This window comes from Ascaphus truei, unplaced genomic scaffold (genome assembly GCF_040206685.1).
Source record: "Ascaphus truei isolate aAscTru1 unplaced genomic scaffold, aAscTru1.hap1 HAP1_SCAFFOLD_97, whole genome shotgun sequence".
Classification (NCBI taxonomy): domain Eukaryota; kingdom Metazoa; phylum Chordata; class Amphibia; order Anura; family Ascaphidae; genus Ascaphus; species Ascaphus truei.
In genome coordinates this window covers 579099-591459 of record NW_027457309.1, presented here as the reverse complement: position 1 = coordinate 591459, position 12361 = coordinate 579099, and the positions used below count along the sequence as shown (strand labels likewise).

At 43.0% G+C, this 12361-nt stretch overlaps 1 protein-coding gene across 6 annotated transcripts in view; it reads right to left on the bottom strand.

Moving 5' to 3' along the window:
* LOC142486596 (leucine-rich repeat-containing protein 37A2-like) overlaps nt 1–12361 on the bottom strand; it is a 176660-nt gene that overhangs the window by 118622 nt on the left and 45677 nt on the right. For 5 of the 6 annotated variants that reach the window (XM_075585192.1, XM_075585188.1, XM_075585189.1 and 2 more), the window contains 3 exons: nt 11119–11190; nt 10805–10879; nt 10086–10204 (listed from right to left, as the gene is read on the bottom strand). In XM_075585192.1, coding sequence (XP_075441307.1) covers nt 10086–10204; nt 10805–10879; nt 11119–11190 — 266 coding nt within the window. The remainder of the gene's footprint in view (nt 1–10085; nt 10205–10804; nt 10880–11118; nt 11191–12361) is intronic. The other variant, XM_075585191.1, reaches the window with a different exon arrangement.

Sequence of the window (12361 nt, the reverse complement as noted above, 5' to 3'; positions counted from 1 at the left end):
AGAAAAGCAGCGCGTAAAAAAAAGTCCGAATGAGCAGAAACCAAGAGCCCATAACTCCGGTTCCGCCCAACCCAGAGGGTTGAGATTCGGCCACCATGTAGTCCTAGTTCTGGCACGATTGCATGGCAAATACCAACCCTCTCGGGGCAACAGAACAGAGTCAGAGTAATTGCAAAGTTTGGGTTTCTGCCATTGACTTGCATGGCGGAAAAAAGCCTCATGTTCAAAAAGGGTTTTTAAACTGTGTTTTTGTATCTCCGGTTCGGTAGGTCGCAGTGAGCTGAAACTTGGCCACCATGGAGAGTCACCTCCGGCATGAGGGTCTGGCAAGTTTCAGCCCGCTCGGCCCAGCCAAATGGATTATTTTAATATACATTGATATTGGAAAATATATTGTATTTCAAAGCGGGGATAAAAGCCTGCGAAGGTTTCTGACTCTGTTAAATGTAAATGTTCAGAGGGGCGACTCATTGTCTAAAACAGACCCCCTGATCAAAGGCTCAGCCACTCTGGCTGTATACATTAGGGCGGAGAAATGCAGGGCTTGAGTGGTCTGTAAATGTTGTAATTCACACCTACAGACAAAGGGTTTCCTGACCAGATCCAGGTCTGGTAGACAGGTAGGCGCCCTGACTTTTGTGTGGGGCTAAAGAAATGAGACCCCCAAGGTCAGAAGTACGCATGTGCCAACTAGCTGGGGGGCATGATCTATTAATGTTCCCCTTGGGTGCAGATAATTGTTCTCCAATGATCTGCACTCAATGACAAGGTATAGGACTGGAATTACATATAAACCAGTGTCAGTCCTATGCTCAGAGTTTTCTATTTTACCAACAACTTGATGCCTGATTGATATATGAATTGCTAATCCTGTTTCCTGATTACTTCATCATCCCAATCCCTAAGTAAGTGCTATTTCTTGTCTGTTATTTGTACTATCTTGTGTGTTCTACCTATATCTAAGTTGTGTTAAATTCAACCCAGTTAATTGGTGTATATTATATCCTATCACAAGTTACCGTGAAAGTCTTTTCATATTACTCAACCTCCCTGCAGCATTTTATACTGTGGACCATCCTCTTTTCCTTCACATTCTCCATATTTTTGGCATTCGTAACAAAGCTCTATCCTGTATCTCCTCTTACCTCTTCTGTTGTAATTTCAGTGTCTCTTTTGCTAACACCTCCTCCTCTATTAATCTCTCTGTGGGGCTACCCCACGACTCTGTCCTGTGACCTCTTCTCTTTTCTCTTGACACACTCTTGCTAAGTGACCTAATCACATCTCTTGGGTTCAAATATAACCTCTATGCTTATGACACACAAATTTACTTTTCAACCCCTGACCATAGAACTGCTGTACAGACCAAAGTTTCTGAATTTCTCTCCACTATATTATCCTGGATGGCCCTCTGTTAAATTAAACTTAACATGTCCAAAACGGAGCTCCTCATTTTCTCTCTCAAACCCGGCCCTACTATCTCCTTCTACATTACTGTTGGAAGTACTATCATACACCCATTAGCACAAGCACGCTGCCTAGGGGTCATACTCGATTCCTCTCTCACATTTTCCTCTCACATTCAAAAGGTAGCATTTATTCCTCTGCAATATTACAAAGATACCTCAACATCAGCCATATTTGCAGAATCCACATAAGTCTTTGGTTTGTGGTCAAAACCCCCTTAAGCCCGGTGGACATTGCTGCATAAATTGTTCCTTGAAAAACAAGTCCAATAAAGTGTGATACTTTGTGGCCCCACAGCCCTCCACCCACTGTGTCCCATGAAATGCCATGCAGGACGCAAGCCGCATGTAGGATTCCCGGTGACGGGATAACCTGGAGGGTCTCCAGGGCTGCCCCTGACAATAACAGTGTCAGCCGCAAAACCCAGTCCCGTTCTGTCACCCGGTACCGATGACAATGACTTCAGGTACCCATCGATTTTGTCCATGCCATCAACGAATTTGATAAACTGTGATGGTCCACTCGGGGAGCGGAATTCTCCCTGTTATCACATTGGGGATGTGGGGCTGATGTCCCTTGGGCAGCCGTAAGCAGCTGAATCCTTTTCGCAAGGCTGGCCCGCTCTCCCTAAGAAGCAAGAAGTGTGGCATTTCCGGGCGTAGAGAGACCGTTAGCCACTGGGGCTACCACGACTGAAACGTGAACCACGGTTCATTTGTTGCTGGTGAAATCTCCTTTCCTCCAAACTGAAGGGATGGCCTCGAGTCCTTTTTACTGCCCGTGGGATGAATAATTATTTTGAAAGCTCCTTGTATGGTCCCTGAATATATTTGTATATAGTTATCATATAGCTAGCCTCTCCTCATAAATTACATTGTCCATCCCCTTTATTAATTTGGTGACTCTTCTCTGAACTCTCTCTAGTTCCATAATGTCTTTTCTAAGTGTTGCCCAAAATTGCACTCCATATTCAAGGTGTGGTCTTACTAATGCTTTGTAAAGGGGCATAATTATGTTTACTTCCCTTCCATCCATTGCCCGTTTAATGCAAGATAAGATCTTGTTTGCCTTTGCAGCTACTGCATGACATTGGGCACTATTGCTAAGCCTGCTGTCTGTAAGCACTCCTACATCCTTCTCCATCAAGGATTCCCCCAATTTATCCCAATTTATCCCCATTTAATTTGTAAGTCGCCTGTTTATTCTTGAATCCCAAATGCATAACCTTACATTTATCTGTATTAAACCTCATCTGCCATTTAGCTGCCCACGTTTCCAGTCTCTCCAAGTCCTTCTCAAGAGAAATTACATCCTGCTCGGATTCTACTACCATTTTAGTATCATCAGCAAAGATAGAGGCTTTGCTCTCGATGCCAACCTCAAGGTCATTAATAAACAAGTTAAAAACCAGGGGTCCCAATACCGATCCCTGAGGTACTCCACTCACAACTTTAGCCCAACCTGAAAAAGTTCCATTTATGACAACCCTCTGTTGTCTATCCTTCAACCAGTTTTCAATCCAGGTGCATACATTATTATTGAGTCCAATTTGCTTTATTTTGTACACCAACCTTTTGTGTGAAACCATGTCAAAAGTCTTTGCAAAATCTAAGTAGACCACATCAACTGCATTACCCTGGTCTAAATTCCTACTTACCTCCTCAAAGAAACAAATAAGGTGAGTTTGGCTGATCTATCCTTCATAAATCCATGCTGACTATTACTAATAATTTTGTTTTCCATGAGGTATTCCTGAATATTATCCCGTATTAAACCTTCAAGTAGTTTCCCTACTATTGAAGTCAGGCTTTCAGGTCTGTAATTCCCTGGTTATGATCTAGCTCCCTTTTTAAATGTAGGCACCACATCTGCTTTACACCAATCTTGTGGTACTGAGCCTGTTGAAATGGAGTCCTTGAATATTAAATATAATGGTTTGGCTATTACTGAACTTAACTCCTTGAGAACTCTTGGATGTATGCCATCGCGGCCATGTGCCTTATTTATTTTAATTTTTTCAAGTCGCTTATGAACTTCTTCCTCAGTTAATCTATTGTTCATTAATATGGAGTTTGTGGTTTCCGCCTGCGGCACTACTATTGAAATTGATCCTTCCCTGGTAAACACAGAGGCAAAGAGTTTGTTTAATACCTCTGCTTTTTCCTTATCTCCAATAATGTGCCTGCCCATCTCACACTGAAAGGGTCCTATATTTTCTTATTTTTTTGTTATTAAGGTACTTAAAGAACGTTAGGGTTGATCTTACTTTCTATTGCAATCCTTTATTCATTATCCATTTTTGCTAATTTGATTGCCCTTTTGCAATTTTTGCTACATTCCTTATAATTCTGATACAATGTCTCCGTCCCTTCTGACTTAAAGAATCTAAGGAGTTTGTATATTGTGAAACCATCACTGTCCTCTCGGGGCTGAATAGGGCAGTGTGACAGGGTCATTGACTGTGTATGTTAGTAGGAGATGGCAGTATGCATGCTTTCCAGTAGACGACGGGTTAACCCCGCTTATTAAGCAGTCCACAGGTGATTCATTTTAAACTAGTTCACCTGCTTTAAAACAGGAAGAGGAAATGCCTCTGGGGCGGCAGTCTCTCTCTGAGGCACAGAGAGAAGACAGAGGAGTGTTGACAGACAGACACAAGCTGCTCAGATTGATCCTGTCCCAAGGGGGGGAATAAAGCTCCCAGGTAAGGAGCCAACTGGTATTGTTGAACATTGTTGGGCTGGACAAGGTTAGCTAGCCAGCCAGGTAGATAGCCTGCACTTGTGTTTAGTCAGTGCCCCGATCGGGGTTAGGTTTTTGTTTACGTATTTCATTTAAAAGGGACAGAGTACCCATTGTTTTAGTTACCCTTTTTGGACAAATAAATCCACCAGCACTATTTCACCAGAAAAGTCGTGTTGTCTCCTCACTTACCACAGCCATCCTGCCACAGGCAGCTATAGAACTTTTGCAGCACACAGAGTTAATCTTCCCTAGAGAAAAGCAGCAGCTGAAGCAAATCAGCCGGGTGTGAATGAACTGAATGAGGAAGTGTTTCAAAAGACACTGTTTTCCCCAGAGAAGGGGGGGGATATAGAAGTGCTCCCCAGCTGCAGAGCCTAGTTACAGAGGACCTACAGAGGAGTTTCTCTGGGCTCAATGTGGGGCTGAAAAAAGGACAACAAGGCTGTGCTGAAGCAGGAACATCTGCTCCAAAGGAATGACAGATAAGCAAAAACACTTTATTGTTGTATGCGGAGACTGTGTTACATTGTTGCATATTCCAGGGCATGTTTTGGCTTGGGAACAAGCTTAGCTGGCCATGCAGTTAGTGAGGGCGAAAGCTATGGTGTAGTTAGCTTTCCCTAAAGGGAATAGGTGTTATTTTTATGTGTTGTTATGATTTAAAGGAACGGTGGGCCTGTTAGCATATGATTTAATCCCTGTAAATAAACCCCATCTAAGAGAAGTACGACGTTTCCTGCCTTTAACTGGGACTAAAAGATGCTACAATGGGGTGTGGACATCACAATTGGTGGAGTTGAATGCGGGCAGTCCAAAAGGCACTGAGCAGCGGAAACTGTGGGTTTGAAAATAAATGCAGGGATTTAAAATGGCCACCAAGCTGAAGTGAAAAGCATGCAAAGTCTGTTCCACTGTTTATGACCAGTTGTGCTTACAGCACACACAGAGAATGTGTGAAGTGGGGATGCAATAGCACCCAGAGGTCAGTAGATGAAGATATGTTAAGGTGCTGAAACCAAGCAGAAAAAACACAGAAAAACACTTTTTTTTCTGAAGAAAGTGAAAATTTCAGCTGGCAATTGGTGAGTGTAAAGTCCTGTCGGGTATGAAATAATTGCTGTGATGTGTAAAGATAACACCATAAGCAAGTGCTGAGTGTCAAAATTTCTCTGACGGGTTTTTTTAAACGTGAAATGTTTGTTTGTAATGTACATAACCATGCAAAACAGTGTCCCTTCAGGCCGTATGATGATGATAAAGAGAAAGACTGTGTGCCCAGTATTGCTACCTTAAAACAGAAGTTACAACAGAGCCATGAGGAGAATACTGCTATGTTACAGTGGTGCCAAGCAGAAAGTGTTGCTGCCTTAAAGCAGAGTTTGCAACAGATGGCAATGTCCCTACACCAGACCCGACATGAGCTACAGCCCAGAGCGCCTGGTGCAATAGTCTAGATACCGCTACCGCCATATACAGAGCACTGAGCGAATCAGAGAAAACAAGTACTGACTGGAAACTATACTATGAGATGTCCCAGAAAGATGTGCAAAACTTAATCACAGAGTTAGGCTGAGTCCATAGAGACTGCAGCCTTGCGGAGGCGCGCGGAGGCTGAGAGAAAGCGGGTGCTTTCCCTGGCCTTAGGGGCGTGTCTGGGGGCGGGCCAGTGATGTAACGGAGCTGGTTTGCCCTCATTGGGCGAACCGCTCATGTGACCGCCCCTCAGCTCCCCTCAGCGCCAAAACTTAAATTGAGCTGTCTCCTCCACCTCTGCACGCTTGCGGAAGCATGCGGAAGCGCCCCCTAAAGTGTGCCGGGGGTAAGTTCGCTGCCTTAGCGCAGCTCAGCATGGGTCAGCAGCTAAGCGCTAACCATGCCCGAAGCCTTAGAAGTTCCTCAGCAAGAGGCTCGCGCGCTCAAAGCAGAGCTGGAACTCTCACGCCATGAGGTCTACGCTCTCAGCACAGAGGTCTGTGAGTTGAAGGATGCTGAGGAAGAGAACCTGATTCGTTTAGAGATGGTAAAAAGAGCAAATACAAGTGTGAGACAGAAAAATTCAGACGACTGACCAGATCAGTGAAGGTGATAAGAAGTTTCACCAAGTAGAAAAAGTGAAGAAGCAATTGATCCAGGAAAACTGGAGAGTGCAGTAAAGAAGGCTGCATAAAGAACGTGTCTCCCTGGAGAAGCATACACAATCAGAACAAAAACTGCAGAGCCAGCTGCAAGAGTTGCGTGTGAGTCTGCAAGAGGCCAAGATGAAACAGTCGGATGCTGAGGAGATGCGATGAGTGCAACAGAAGGAAAGTTTTCAGGCTTCACACAAAGTATAAGTGCTACAGGAGCGTTTGAGTAACCAGTATGTCCCCACAGAGCAGCATGAGGAGCTGAAGGCCACAATGAGCGGCACCAGAGCATCACTGGAGGCGGAGCTTAGATGCCAGGTGACTCTATATGGGAGGGAGTAGGAGAAGGTCCAGAAACTGGAGCAAGAGCTGGAGAAGCAGAGAGGCATCTCCATCCCCATGAGTTAGTATGCCAGGGAAAAAGAGGCCTGGAAAACAGAAGTAGCGGTGATGCCAGCAACAAAAACTGCAGAACTCCAAAAGATGAAGGAGGCGCTGATACAAACACAGAGAGAGCACCGGGAAGAGGTGACGGCCATGAGAGGGGGCTTGGAGGATCAAACTGAAGAACTGCAGGTGCAGATTGCTGAGCGCTAGATACAACTCGACAAGAGGGAGGAGGTGTCCGTCCGTCAGGTGGCTTAGCTGACATTGCATTATGAAACCGAGATGGCCGATACCCACAAGCTGCAGGACCACACGGCCAATGTGAGGGCCCGACTGCAGCTGGAGCTTTGAATCAGCAGACATATGTGGAATCGCGACTCAATGCCAGAGAAGCTGAAGTGGCAGCTGCACTGAGTGGAAGAGTGCAAGACCTGAGGAAGGAGCGGGAGTCTGAGCATGCTGGCCGAAAGATGGCAAAGAAACAAAAGCGTGACCTTGGCGAGGAGCTCAAGACTCTGAAGACTGAGCAGGACACTACGTTGAACTCTACTGCTGCCCAGCAGGAGGTTTCTCAGATGAAGTTGGAGAAAAAGGTTACAAACCTAATACAGACACTTGGGTCACAGAAGCAGTCCATGGGAAAGATGGCTGTAGATTTAAAGCAGAATGAGGCTCCACAGAACAGTAATCCACAAGTGTCCCTACTACAGAAAAAGGTATAGGCCCAGCCCAAGCATCTGTGTCCCACAGAAACTAATGCCTGTGAAGACAAGGGTAAAGTGAGAGCTGGGGACACTGCTCAACTGCAAAACGAGGTTACAAAGTTGGAACCGCCTGAGCAAGTGAGGCTCTCCAGGAAGCGTGACTGCAATACCGTTGCAGTACTACAGTCTACTTTCCACAAGGCACGGAATGGGAAGACCAAGTCACGATGTAGTAGTACAGTAAGAAGCCAGTTGTACTGCCGTGCCCATGGGACCCAAAGTGGATTTTTTGCTAGGAAGGCAGCCACTGTGAAGAGACAGTCAAGAATGGGACTGAAGTGTGTCTGTGATCGCAAAACGAGAAAGACCTCACAGGTTGTCCAGCAACACTCCCAATGGAGTAAGTTAAAAAGTCAAGAAAGAAAGGCCCAAGCCTACGAGTCTGCTGACTGTAATAGAGAGGCCCCATGGGGTGCACTTGGGGTTAATGAGAATCCCGCCCAAGTTGAAATACTGCAGATAAATGGTGTGGAACTAAACACTGAAGGTATGCTGATGGAGAAAGGTCCAAAAGCCATCACCACTAAAGCGGGATTGTTGTCTTCACAAAGGAAGGCCAAACAGCCACTATCGAGTTAACGCAATGAGCCGAACAACAAGGTCAAGGCTCTTCTACAGAGTAAGGGAGACTCTGAGCACAAGAGGAAGAAGACTGAGATGCATATTCAGGATATGCAGATCAAGGTCACAGAGTGGCATAGAGTCCTGAGAGAGAGAGAGCTTACAGACAGCAGGATGCTCAGGAAACTTTGCAAGAAGGGACACAACAAAACTGGAGCTTCAACCTTAAACTCAAACTGGCACAAGACAAATAGGTAGTGAGGTACCAGTCTGCAGGCCCAGAAGGCCTATTACTTGCCCCGAAGAAAAAAGTCTTCAACTGGAAGGCAAGGAAAAATAAAATCTGATGGATGTCAGATGTCTCTGACAAAGAGGCTGGTGCACGAAAATAATGCACGGGACGCTCACAGGACAATGTTTCGCTGGGGGGAGGGCTATGTGATACCAGCACTGTTCTCTAGGGGCTGAATAGGGCAGCTCTAGGACTTTTGCAGCACACAGTTAAACTTCTCTAGAGAAAAGCAGCAGCTGAAGCTAATCAGCCTGGTCTGAATTAACTGAATGAGGAAGTGTTTTAAAAGACACAGGAAGCTGCCAGACAGAGAGACTGTTTTCCCCAGAGAAGGGGGGGATATAAGTGCTCCCCAGCTGCAGAAGCTAGTTACAGAAGACCTACAGAGGAGTTTCTCTGGGCTCAATGTGGGGAGTTTTCTTAGGAAGAAAGGACGACAAGGCTGTGCTGAAGCAGGGACGTCTGCTCCAAAGGATTGACAGATAAGCAAAAACACTTTATTGTTGTATGCAGAGACTGTGTTACATTGTTGCATATTCCAGGGCATGTTTTGACTTGGGATCCAGCTTAGCTGGCCATGCAGTTAGTGAGGGTGAAAGCTACGGTGTAGTTAGCTTTCCTAAAAGGGAAAAGGTGTTATTTTTATGTGTTGTTATGATTTAAAGGGATGGTGGGCCTGTTAGCATATGATTTAATGTGAAAAAAACACTAGATGGCGCTCTACTGTACCACAAGCAGTGAAAATATTATGCAAAAAATAGTGCAGTGATAACAAAATTCAAATAATAAACAGTGAAATATATTAATAACAGTGAAATAAAGGCAAAAACAACTTATCACTCGACCCCGACAAAAGACTGTTCCAGAAGTCTTGCAGCAATAGTATAGAGGAAGTTCCATACATACAATATTACACTATCCACTGTTTTTTTCTTTTTATGTGCATACGGCGACGCTCCCCTGGAACTTCCTCTATTCTATAGCATATGATTTAATCCCTGTAAATAAACCCCATGTAAGAGAAGTACGATGTTTCCTGCCTTTAACTGGGACTAAAAGACACTACAACGTGGTGTGGGCATCACAATATATATACATACACACACACACACACACACACAAACAAACGCATACACACACTATATTGTATATCTAAATACTGAAGATGACATTCAAAATCCATCTAATTTGTTATAATCCATTTTGTTTCTACAGACTCTATTTTGCAATGTTAGTTTCATAGTATGAAAAAAGATTGTGAATTGTTTATGGTACATTTTAGGTATAAAGTGGAACCCATAAAGGTTATAGGCTTTTTGCCCAGATTTTTCCAAGGATTGTTTAATTGTATTATTGTTTAATGCTAACATGCCATGCATAGGTTAACTTAATAGCTAAGAATTACTATATGTATCTTTTTTTTAGAGTACTGTAGAGACGTTAGAATGAACAAACCAATGATACTATCGAGCAATCAAGAATGCTTTACCGTTCTCCGTCCATACTATGTTTTACTTTGGCATGTACCTGTAGATAACGCTGTATTACTAGTAGTCTTAAAATAAATAAATGAACTGTCAAGTGATCTGTATTCGGATATTTCATTTGATATTGCATAAGAAGAAACGCATGATTACAAATAATAAGGAACAATTATTTTCAAATACAATTATAGTGAATAATAAGTGAGAGAAAAAAATACAAGAAATGCAATCTCTTGCTTTCAGAAGGAAAGAAACTTACGGCACGGGGGATTGTTCATATCACAGGCGGCGGTGCAATGCAACTTCACGGTATTACAATGGAGTTCAATTCTCGTCTTAGCAAGACAGAGACAGCATGCGATGGAGTAAGGCAAAATACTGCAACAAAGGTAAACATATAATTATTATTATTTTTTATTCGTTAAATTTTTTTATATATATATATATATTCTATAGGGAGAGGATTTTTACTCAAGCCTTTTTCCAGGATGATGTGAATTATGGAAAAGGCACTTATCAGGGTCATGAGCTTCACAGGTCAAAGGGTTCCAGTTTTCAAAGGGTATTTCTTTCAATCAAATAAATGGATATTTTCACTGATTTTACTGTATGTCTAGTGCAAAACGTAAATAAACCTTCACAATGTTAAAAAAAAAAAAAAACCTGTTAAAGGTTTGTTTCGATTTAAACCATCAGATCATGTTTAACATCAGATGGTGTTTATATTTTATTAGGCTTACTTTAGATTTACAGTACTGTAAATTGAAGTGTGTTCCTCACTATGGCTTTAAACAAAAGACTGAAGTCAGTACAAAAAATATTTAACATTATTATGTAATAATGTCAGTATCAAACAAAGGCAGAATTACAAAAAGAAAGAAGCCGGTATTTCAATCAAAGGCTCTGGTAAATGGCTGTAAATAAATAAGATATTTCACTGTTCTGCTGAAAACTGGAAATATTTAACTTCATACTTACAGTTTTTCTAGACGTGGCGGTGTCATCATTATGGTTTGTATGGTTGGGACGGGGATATTTGTTGCACCTACGTCCCTGAAACATTGCAAACATGTATATTAAAAAAACAAACAAAAAACACAGACATTATAAAGAAATTCCCCAATAGAAGATAAAACTCCATTAAAACATTCTTGAGAGATTATACAAACAGCATAATAAAAAATAATGCAAAACAGAATTTAACTTGGCTATATGTAACTCGGGACATTTCCAAATGAAAATATATACATTGAATCATATGCAATTATGTCACATAGCATCTCAATACTTACAGATACGTCAACGATGCCAGATTGAAGAGAGCATTATCGTTAAAAACTGCAACTGGATTATGGCCCAACACCCTGAAAATCAACAATCCAATACAAGTCTGATTAATACATAACCAGTACCGTTTCAGTACCCCAAGACAGTCACTATATTATGGGGTCCAGTGATCCATGGGGCCCCATGACATAGTGGCTACATCATGCCCAGGAAGGGTTGTTTTTCCTGGTTAGATTGTATCCGGCAGGCCCGCCAACAGGGGGTGCCTGCCGGGGTTGGAATGCCGGGCCCGTGAGTCAGGGGGCCCGGCCGCCTGGGCCCCCAGCGCGGCAGTGCCCATTTTATTCGAGAGAAAAAAGTTTTAAAAAATGGGATGGAGGGGTTGCGCCGTGGCGAGCCCGTGCCCATCAACCCAGCTTCCCCCGCGCGCGCCAACCCAGCTTCCCCCGTGCACCCGCCAACGGCAGAGGACGTCTCTTCCTTTTCCAGAATATGGATACGGCGATTTGACCATGCTGTGTTTCAGGGGCTGTTGATACTTGTAGTACCGTGACCACTCCGGCACTCAAATGGTTAAAGCAGCAATCCACCATAACTAACCCCCCCCCCTTATTTTTTTTTACATGATTGTAATTTTAACCCCCAAAGCTGCAACTCTCTATTCTCAGCTTCGGAGACCACCCCAGTTCCCGAGAAATTGGGCAATACTGCTAAGCCTGCTGTTTACATGCACTCCTAAATTCTTCTCCATCAAAGGATTGATCTAATTTTGCACCATTTAATTAGTTAGTGGCCTGTTTATTCTTGTTTCCCAAATGTATAACCTTACACATGTCTGTATTAAATCTGTATTATCTGTATTAAATCTCATCTGCCATTTACCTACCCAAATTTCATGTCTATCTAAGAGAGAAATTACACCGTGATTTGATTTTACTACCTTACACAATTAAGTGTCATCAGTAGTCATAAATAGTATTAAGATACGGATAGTGAGGTTTTCAGTTTCGTTGTTTTGTAAGAGATATTAATATAAATGTACCCTTAACTGGTGGCATCATTTTTCTCCCTTTTCTTATCCCTTACAGTCACCATTTGAAGTGCCAAGAAACGTAATCAAGAGAAATCACATTTACTACCAAAGCATAAAAGATTAAGGGGCATAATGCAATATCCACCAAAACAGCCAATCTGGAGATTGTCGTCCGAAATTCCCCTTTAACAGCAATGGGGACTTACGTACAACAA